At 37.9% G+C, this 11,003-nt stretch overlaps 1 protein-coding gene across 1 annotated transcript in view; it reads right to left on the bottom strand.

Moving 5' to 3' along the window:
• Positions 1-11,003, bottom strand: part of F13A1 (coagulation factor XIII, A1 polypeptide) — a 352,784-nt gene that overhangs the window by 153,690 nt on the left and 188,091 nt on the right. The window contains exon 5 of the mRNA XM_006864109.1: positions 9,838-9,945. Coding sequence (XP_006864171.1) covers positions 9,838-9,945 — 108 coding nt within the window. The remainder of the gene's footprint in view (positions 1-9,837; positions 9,946-11,003) is intronic.

Below are 11,003 nucleotides of genomic sequence, written 5' to 3'. Positions count from 1 at the left end.
ATATATACATACATACATATAAATGAAATGTGCCACACCAGGAGTCTACATGTACTTATGTTTCACTGATTTTGCTTCTGTAGAAAGTCCAGTAGGATCTTACTGGCAATAAATAAAAAATGGTTGCAGCATAGACAGGAAATTAACAAATATTCAACCCAAATTCAGAAGAGGATTTTGAATGTGGAATTTATCTGACATTCCTGATGTCAGAGAATACCAGAAAGATGTTTATTTGTGTTTTACAAACTATACAATGGAATTAGATTGTGTGGATCATAATGAACTTCCAGAACACTTTCAGAACACTTAATTGTTTTCTTGCAGAACTTGTACATAGACAAAGAGATAGTTATTTGAATAGCACAAAGGAATGCTTTGTGGTTTAAATTCAGGAAAGGAATATATTAGGGCTATATGTCTTCCTCATACTTTTTCAATCTGTATGCTGAGCACATATAATCCAAGAAACTAGACTATATGAAGAATTATGCAGCATCAGGATTGGGGGAAGACTGATTAACAACATGCAGCATTCAAGCGATATAATCTTGTTTGCTGAAAGTGAACAGGATTTATAACACTTATTGATGATCAAAGACTACAGCCTTCAGTCTGGATTACAACTCAATGTAAAGAAGGCAAAATTTCTTACAATTGGTCTAATAAATAAGATAAAGAAAAGATTGAAGTTGTAAAGAATTTAATTCTATGTGGATTCTCAATTAACACCCATGGAAGTAGCTGTCAAGAAATTAAAATATATATGTATTGCATTGGGAAAATACGCTGCTAAAGACCTCTTTAAAGTGTTACTGAGCAAAGATGCCACTTTGAGGATTAAGGTGTGTCTTAGTTACCTCATATGCATGTGAAAGCTGCTTAATGAATTGTTGTTCTTGTTAAGTAGTGTTGAGTCAGTTCTGACCTATAGAGACCCTGTAGAGGGTTTCCAAGAAGTAGCTTGTGTGCTTGAACTGCTGACCATGTGTTTCAAACTGATTTTGCAGTTCAGCTCATTATCTCACAGCACCACATCAGGATTCTGGTAAATGGATATAGAAGGCCTAAAAAGAATTGGTGTCTTTGAATTGTGGTGTTGGCAAAAATAATCTGTTTTGGAAGAAGTACAACCAGAATGCTCCTTAGAAATGAGATGGTAAGACTTCATCTCAAGTACTTTGGACATGTTATCATAAAGGACTAGTCATAGTTGGCAAAGGGTCAGCTAAAAAGAGGAAGAACTTTAATGACTGGATTAACACGCTTGTTGTAACAATGGACTCAAAATTAGGTACAGTGGTGAAGATGGTACACAACTGAGCAATGTTTCATTCTGTTGTGCATAGATAAGGTGTGAATGAATTCTGTGGCACCTAACAACCACAACTAACAAGGTATATGAGCTGAAAGTAAAGACAATATTTAATTTCAGCTCCATCACATATTTGCATGACATCTCTTCCAAAGACCCCTACTTCCACCCCTTAATGACACCTGGAATGTCTTCTGGGTCTCACAGTCTGGTTATGTACACATTTGACCAGAGATCTTCTATGGACAAAATCTTCACTTCTAGATAGAGGTGAAATATTGGTGGCTTTCACAGTCAATTAAGTAAGCAGTATCTACAGTGACTTCCTCAATGCAGCAGCATCTACATTTCTGGGGAGACGCTTCCTGCCCAGAGTTATTGCCAGATCCAAATAGTCCCAGGCAGAAACAGGCATGGGCAGGTAACCACGCAGCAGTAATATCAGGATATTGTTACCAACTCCCCTTTCTGCCAGGAACATGCTGTCCTTGAGACAACATGTCATAGCACACTGTTTTGATGAGTTGATTGGAGCTTAGAGTTTACATCTGGTTTCTTTACAGAATTTTTGGTAAGACCGTGTGAGAAAAATAAGTTTCAGATTCCATAAAGCACTCTTTGTAAATTTCCCTGGCATATTTCCTGACCAATTTTTTGGTGGGGACTGTCACGTCAGAAATGAGGTGGAAAGAAGGCAGCAATCAAGCATTACAATTTAAAGGAGGAAGGATAACATTAAGCAAGTTTTGTTTTGTTTTTTCTGCTGTCCTTATTTTGCCCTTTTTCTCCCTTAAATCAGTCTTCAGTGTAGCTTGGTAGAATGCACTGCTTAGTATTTAAGAGAATCTCAAACAAAACTTTGCTTATCTAAGGTTACAGTATTTCAAGATCAATCCCTAGACAATGAGATTACATGATGTTGGAGGTTCTTTCTCCTGGGAAAATCCAATAGCCCCAAGCTGTCTAGATTGTCATAAACTCTTCCTATTTTCACATAAAAGTGAATCAAACAGACTTCAAAAAAACACGCTAAATAATACTAGATAAATAAAGAAGAAAAAAATAGATGAAAAGAGCATTGTTTAGATTGTTTTGAACAGGGCTTCGAATCCGTTTGAAATGGTTCAGTCATGGTTGACACTGAAATCTGAACAAACCTGAACTTTTTTTTTTATTGTGAATTGGGTAAAGGCTTACAAAACAAATCAGTTTTCATACACATTTTGTTTCATTCAATGCTCCCACAATGTTACATCACTTGTCCCACTTTCTCCCTGGGTTGCCTGTTTCTATTCCTCCATCTTTCCTAACCTTTCTGGACTTTTGAGTAAATGCTCCCCTTTTTTTCCCCTCAAAAGCTTGAGGAGGGCGTATCTCCTCCATTTTATTGTTACCTTTATAGTCCTGTCTGTTGTTTGGTTGAAAACTGATCCATAGGGGTGACTTCAGTTGCAGACTGAGAGTGACTAAGGGCCATCCAGACTCTCACAGGTAGCACAAATATCTATTTGACCAACAATCCTGATGTTTTTTCCTATCTTTCTGAGTTTTGTTCCACATTTTTCTGCCACTCCATCCAGTGTCTTGTAATGAGATGCCTTACACAGAAGCTGGTCATGGTAACCAGATACCATCTAGTTTTTCTGGCCTCAAGGTTGTGAAGGCTAATAAGGTTCATGGGAGCAGTTTTTTCCCTGTGTCTTTAATTTTCTTCATTCTTTTTCTCTCTTTAGGGGAAAGATCAATAGTTGCATTTTAGATGGCCGCTCACAAGCTTTAAAGACCTCAGTTGCTACCCATCAATGTAGGATATAGAACATTATATTTTTGGACTATGTTATGCCAAATAACCTTTGTGACCCCTGAGATTATGGCTCTAAACCCCCAGGTCCCGTGACTCGTTCGCTCAAGGTTCTGTCTAAGAAGTTTTCAGATCCATGAATATATTTACAGCATAGGTAAATATACATGTATATATGTTGTTCCTAAATTCTACTGGGTCAATTATGACCCTTAGCAACCCTGTGTTAGGTTTCCAAGGAGTGGCTGGTGAACTTGAACTGCTACCAAAAGTGGTTCAAACCAGCCTTTGCAGTGCAGCACATTAACTCACAGAGCACCACACCAGGACTGTATACTAGGGGATACAGTCTCACGCTCCCTACCATACTCATTCAGCCTGTGTGCGTCTATGCATCTACTTGAAGAGCACCATTATTGCAGGATTGTGTACATAACAAATAGTATTTACCACTGGTGCCTTTAACTCTTGCACTCGTCCCAGTGTAGTGCTCTGCCTACATCATTTTTTTTCTGACCTCCCTCTTAATAGGAAACCCTATACAGGGTCGCTATGGGTTGGAACCGACTCGACTGCATTTCACAACAACTCTTAATATATATTTCCATTCCCTTCACCGAAGTTAATATGTGCCTACCCTCTAGCTGGAATTTTGGTGTAAAACTGTAGCTAACCTCAAGGTCAACATTTCAAACCCACCAGTGGCCCCTCGGAAACCCTATGCAGGGTTGCTCTGAGTTGGAACCTACCTGAGGGCAATTAACAACAATAACCCTCTAGTTAGTAATTTGCCTTTCTTGCCCCCATAATCATCAAAGAATGCTTCCTTTTGTGTGAAAACCTTTTCTTGAGTTTTTATGATCATGGTCTCATACAATATTTGTCCTTTTGTGATTGACTGATTTCACTCAGCATAGTGTCTTTTTGCATATCCATTTTATAAGGTGTTTTGAGGTGTTTTACAGATTCATTGTTACTCATTAATACTGTGTAGTACCCCATTGTCCTTATGTATCATAATTTTATTCACACTTCTATTGATGCCATTTATGTCGTTTCCATCGTTTTGCTATTGTAAATAATGCTGCAATGAACATGGGTGTGTATATGTCTATTAATATCCTGGTTCGTATTTCTCTAGGATATATACAGAGCAGTGGGATTGCGGAATCAAATGTGATATTTCTAGTTACAACTTTTTAAGGCAGCATTGTATCATTCCCACAGTGGTTATACCATTTTATAGTGCCACCAGCAGTGAACTATGGTTCCAGTCTCTCTAGACCCTCACCAGCGTTGTTTTGTTTTGTGTTTGGAAATTTGCTGTTAATGCAGGGGTGAGATGTAATCTCATGGTTATTTTGATTCGCATCTCTTTAATGACTAATGATAGTATTCCTTCATGAGTTTGTTGACTGGCTGAATGTCTTCTTTGTGAAGTATCTGCACATGTTCTCAGCCCATTTTTATTTGGATTATTGGTCTTTTTCTTATTGTGGTATTGAAGTTTTCTATATATTTTAGAGATTAGTCCCTTGTCTGATATGCCATTGTCAAAATTGTTTTTCTCAGTCTGTGGGTTCTATTTTACTCTTTCGGTAAAATCTTATGATGTACATAAGTGTCTAAATTTTAGGAAGTCACAGTCATCTAGTTTGTCTTCTATTGTTTATGTATCTTCAGTTATGTTTAATAGTATATTTATGCCATGCATCAGGGCCCCTAAACTTGTCCCTATGTTTTTCATTGGTGGTCTTTATAGTAAACCTTAGTTCTTCGATCCGTCTTGAGTTTGTTTTTGTATTTGATGTGAGATATGGTCCTGTTTCACTTTCTTCAAATGTATATCCCAATTTGCTAGCATCATTTGTCATAGAGAGCCTCTCTTTCACTTTTAATGATTTTTGGCCCTTTTGCTAAAAATCAGCTATCCATAGGTGGATGGATTAGGATCTGAATTTCTTTAGAAGTTTGGTGAAACAGAATGATAACCAGAAAAGGAAAAATTATCTGTTGAAACCCTGGAATAGGAGACTAGGTAAGGTGTACTGAGTCCTTTCAGGACCCTGATGTGATAGATTCAATTAGTGTCAGGACTAGAGAATGACACACATTCACAGAGGTGCAGTCAACTGCCATCCATGAGCTGGGCGTCATTGTTTCTGACTGTGGCAGTCAAGAGATTTGGCTGCTATGCAATATACATACTGCCTTTGTTTCCTAAGAGGGAAAATAGATTTCTAGCAGGATATCAATCTGTACTTTCTCCATTCTGTTTACTGTTTCAATTCACTCATATTTTATAAATTCATGGTCATTCTGATTTTGCTGAGTAAGCTAAGACTGAAGTAGGAAGAACTAGTTTGAAGTCCTGGTTTTTAAGAAAAACTAATATTCTTGCTGCACTGGGAATAATACATGAGATTTGAGTACATTTTTTCCTTTCAAATATGAATATGACCTGGAGAGGTTAAACTATTTGTATAGGGTCACACAGAAAGTTAGTGCCAAATCCAGACAGAGGTCAGATCTCTTGACATGGGGCAAAGGCTCTTCCCATACAACATTCCCTCTCCCTTCAGCAGAAGAATGAAAACCATGGATTTTAAAAAAGTTAAGAACATAGATTCCCTATGTGGCAAGAAGAGAGTATTATTTGCATTTTATAAGCTTAGAAATTGAGTCACAGGGGGTTTCATGTTGAGGTCCTCAACTAGGGGTGATTTTGAGCCCTAGTGGATATTTGGTGACACGTACAGACATGTTTTGTCACAAACTGTGGGGAGGGAAAAGATATACAAACAGTAGAAGATTATTGGCATCTGTTTGTAGAAGCCAGGATACTGCTATTAAATATTCTGCAATGCACAGGACAATTTCCACAACAGAATTATTCAACCTAAAGTGTCAGTTGTACTGAGGTAGAGAAACAGGATTTGGTGAGTTACTCAAGCCCATATATACTAGACAATAAAGATTTATATCTGGGGTTATGCATTTAAAGCCCAAATTCTGTTAAAAGTCATAGGAAGTTTGCACATTTAAGTTATCGTTCGTGCTCCAATATCAAGTGGTGCATTTTGTCATTATCACAATAAATGAATTTGTCTTTGGGGCCCAGTCATCTGCTTCTGCCTCCTACTCCACTCCATTTACCTCTTCTGGTGTCCTTACAGGACCACAAAACTCTATCCTCACCCTTCTAGGCAACACTTGAAAATTATGCCTTTTACCACTTTCACCTTGGCTTAGAGGTGAAAAGAATGTATTTGTCCTCCTGAAGAATTTGCATGTCATGATATTCATGTAACTGTGGTCTAGTATTTTGACCCTGTGAGAGGAATTTTAGCCTCAGTGACCAGGTTGGGAAGGTCTTTGAGAAAGTTTCCAAACCAACAGTGTAGGCAATGTCTGTTCTACCAGAGGGCTGGCTATCCTCTAAGGCAAACACACAGGGCCATCAATCATCCTCTGAGCAGGAGTTCTGGCTAGACTCTCCCAATTTCAAAACACTTTTTTTTTTTTTTCTGGGCTTCCTAAATAATCTTCTCATATTTTAAGGCAAATCTTTAATTGATAAATTTGAGGGTTTTTTAAATTTTATTTAAATCACCCTAGTCTTTGCTTAACTCACTCAGCAAATTTTTGATAGAGTTCTAGAATTTGTGAACAGGAAGGTGATGGTCTGAATGATCAGAAAATAATATATTTTTAAAGTTTCATCCTTTTCAGCTTCTTTTGAGGATTAATACCTTAGTTTAAGAAAATCATTATATATGAATAGATTTTGGAAAGAGTTACAAAACTATTCCAAAGGATTGAAGGAAGTAGTAGAGATAAAAGGGTGCTGAAAACTACCATGCATTTTTCTGGGGTTGTTGTTATTAAGTGCCATGGAGATGGTCCCAATTCATAGCGACCCTGTATATGAATTACAAATTTACAAAGAGTGACTGGTGGTTTTGAACTTCTGAATGTGTGGTTAGCAGTCCAGTGATGGAGCTCTTGCTCTAGCTGCTCAGGGCAGGGCCTCTGCATCTAATACCCAAAGCCCCTCCTCATTATACCCCCAATAGTAAACCTAAACCCAAAACAAACTATTTGCCAAACAGATCCTCTTTATCTAGTTATAAGCCTTATAATTGGGTTATGCATTTTCAGAATTAGTGCTTCATGGACTTTTTATGATTAATGAAATTTCAAGGCAATTTGCATCAGGATTATGTGCTTAATTCTAGAATTAACAGCTTTTACTTGACCAAGTACCACTGGAGACAGTATTAGGTGAACTGCTTCCTATTTGCTTTGCTCTTGCTTGGGTTGTGCTATGCAGTGATTCCTGGCTTAGCAAGAGTGCACCAAGTGAATGAATGGGTTTCAGATGATGAGCAGGCCATTTTAGGATGCTTATAAAGGAACTCATTAATTTTCTAACACTGTTAGCTGTTACTTCCCCATTCCATGACAAACCTAGCCTGGTAACTTCAACGAGGAAAAAATGGGAAAAAATAGAAAATCAACAGCATTTTGATGTATGTTGTGATAAATAGTTCTCAAAAAGAATTTAAAAAATATTTTAGAATTCATTGTCTTTTTATCATGTAAACAGCAGAAAATGGTTAGTATAACTTAGCTTTTGCTTTAACATTTTAAGTTCCATTATTTATTAAATTTATATGAGGCTTGTTGGTGTTGTTAAATGCCGTCGAGTCAGTTCCAACCCATAGCGACCCCGTATAGGGTTTCCAAGGAGCAGTTGGTGAGCTACAAATTACATTTCTCATAATTATCAGACTAATATTTAGTCTGATTATCACACTAACGAGATGGATTGGCCAGGTGACATCATTGATGGACTCAAGTACGGCAGCGGTAGTGAGGTTGGTCCAGGATCGGACATTGTTTCGTTCTGCTGTGCTTGGGGTCGCTATGAGTCGGTTCCGACTCAATAGCACCTGACAGCAACAACAACAATATTTTAAGTTAATAATATTGACTTTATTTAACTGAAAAGAATACATAAACCAAACTCATAGATAAAATTTTTCCTGACAGAGGATTTTAGAAACTTTAAAGATATTTTTAATAACATTGTTTTCTTTTCTTTTTTGGCTCTGGTCTTTGAATAATATAAAATACTACCAAGCCGAAAGTTTCTTCAGTAATACTGAACTCATGAATTGGATATTATATATGAGGATGCTTCAAAAAGTTCATGGAAAAATTCCATTATCTTTGCATTTCGCTTTTCTCTGAACTTTTGAAGACCCCACTTATTTTTATGCACCAAGAAGATGACTCTTTGTGCTGTGTAGCACATTCCAGAATGGCAAGGGGCCTACTTGTCACATTAAATTCACCTACCACGTCTGAGTCTTTAGGAGAGTGTGAGCCCTGGTTGCATAGTGGATTACGATTTGAGCTGCTAACTGAAAGGTCAGGAGTTTGAATCTACCAGTCATGCAGGAGAAACGGGGGGCTTTCAGATACCATAAAGGTTTATAGCCTGAGAAACTGTACACCAGCTCACTATGAGATGGAACTGACTTGGTAACGTGCAACTGCCACCTCTTTTAGCAAGTTGTGCCATTGTAGGAGTTCTGTATTCCCAAAGAGATTTCAGGATGTTCCACAGAGAGCAGCGTGGAAAGCAAAAAGTACGTAGACCTGGATTCAGCTAAGGCTTTATAACTGACCTTTGCCTGCTATGTCCTAAGTTGTAAAATGGTATGAGTGGTGCCCAGCCTACTTATGTTATGAGACTCCTGTGAATAACAACAACAACAACAACAACAACAAAACAAACAAACCCCAAGCCCATTACTGTCAAGTCATAGAAACACTACAGGAGACAGTAGAACTTCCTATAGGGTTTCTGAGGCTATAAAGCTTTAGGGAATCAGACTGCCATTTCTTTCTCCCTCCTGTGATGAATAAATACTATATGGCACTATGATGACGTATGGTTATAAGAGAAACTAGGATTAGATAGAGCAATTTGTTTCTTTACTATTACCATTGGTGTGTAAACAGAAAAGCTGGGTCTTGGATGTCTTGTGTGTGCGCACATGTGTGTGTGTGCCTTTTGACCAACTGATTGATTTAGTCATGATCACTTCTATGTCCTGAGACAAGAGGTCCTTAAGATTAATATATCTGTAGTATTATGTTGGAGTCCTGGAGTGGCACTGTGGGTTAATGAGCTGCACTGCAAGGTTCAGTATGAACTGCAAGATTGGCAGTTCAAGCTCAACAGTCACTGCTTGGTGCTGTGAGTTGGAACCAACTTGATGGCACTTAACAACAAGTACTATGTTACCTATCATCATTTGTCTAAAGTCCAAGAAGCACCCAGTACTGATAAAATAACTCTGTTCTAGCACATACGATAAGCTTACAAAATTCCTATAGCTATACTTGATGTTGGAGTCCTGGTGTGGTACTGTAAGATAAGCACTGGACTGGTGCTGAAAGAAAGGCACTGGACTTCTAACTGCAAGGTCAGTGGTTCAAAACCTATCAGTTGTTCCTCATTGTCCCCATGCAGGGTCACTATAAGTCAGAACTGACTCAACAGCACTTAACAACATACTGGATGTCATAAATTGGAATTCTCTAAGTCAGAGAATTAGTCACCATTTCAACAGCTCAATGAACTAACATCTATACTGAGGCAAATGACAGGTACCATAGATTATAGTACTCATAAATTGTTACTTACCATGGCAGATCCAACTCGACTGACTTTGATGGGATTCCCTCTGCCAGAGAGGTCCATTTGGGCTTTGTCCATCACATACAGGCATGCATCAAGTATGCCTTCTTCAAACTGTTCAGGAGAAAAGAAAAGGAGAAACAACTTACTGTCCATTCTGCAAACAAGGCATTTTTTACTAAAAAATGAAATGAATGCACAATCTAATTAGTTCATCTCCTATATTATAATCTCTCAAAATATTAGTATGAGGTATCAAATTGAGAGGAAGAAGACATTCCTTTTTATTTCCAGTACAACTAGCAAGAACATAGCAGCAAGCCACAAGTAAAAACAGAAATATTAGACAGCTAATCTACTCAAGGAACACGGACTGACTTGAAGTACTTCAGCTGACTATACAAGTGAATTTGGACAATCTTTCCAACATATCCAGTGTTCAAAGCAAAAGAAAGAATGAGTTGGTCATGAGAATTCAAGAGTAAGGTGAGTCATGAGTCTTAGTGTGCCTTTAAAATCAATGACTGTCTGGTGTATCACAGTAACATTGTGGTTGTTAAGTGCTGGCAAGTCAGTTCCAACTCATAGCACCTCTGTCTAGGGCTTCTGAAGAGTGGCTGGTGGGTTTGAACTTCTGGCCTTGTAGTGTGAAAACAGAAAAAATGACTTTGTATACAGCTAGATGTTTCTCATTTTCTCTGTAGACAAGTCAGTAAACTTGTTATCTTGGCTGGAACCAAATTAACTGGCTTTTAAAGTGATATTAGAAAGAGTTCTATGGTTAAGGGGTGGTTGTTACTTGCTGTTGAGTTGCCTCATCATGACCCCATATATAACAGAACAAAGTATTGCCCAGTTTGTACCCTCTTCATGATACTTGGTATGCTTGAGTCCACTGTTTTCTAACATTATGTTGATCCATCTCATAGCACATTACTTGCCCTCCACTTCAACAAATATGATGTCCTTTACCAGCAATCAATCCCTCCTGATGATATGTCCAGAGTAAGTAAGTTGATGTTTCAGACAATATTCTGTGCTCCATAGGATTTTCATTGGTTAATTTTTGAATGTAGATTACCAGGCATTTCTTTCTAGTCTGCCTTAGACTGAATGCTCTGCTGGAACCTGTCCACCCTGGGTGAATCTACTGATTCTTTTTTTTTTTTTTT

The sequence above is a fragment of the Chrysochloris asiatica genome, unplaced genomic scaffold, assembly GCF_000296735.1.
Source record: "Chrysochloris asiatica unplaced genomic scaffold, ChrAsi1.0 scaffold00060, whole genome shotgun sequence".
In the NCBI taxonomy this organism is placed as follows: domain Eukaryota; kingdom Metazoa; phylum Chordata; class Mammalia; order Afrosoricida; family Chrysochloridae; genus Chrysochloris; species Chrysochloris asiatica.
Note: the sequence above shows the minus strand (reverse complement) of the source record. Positions and strands in the feature narration are given on the sequence as shown.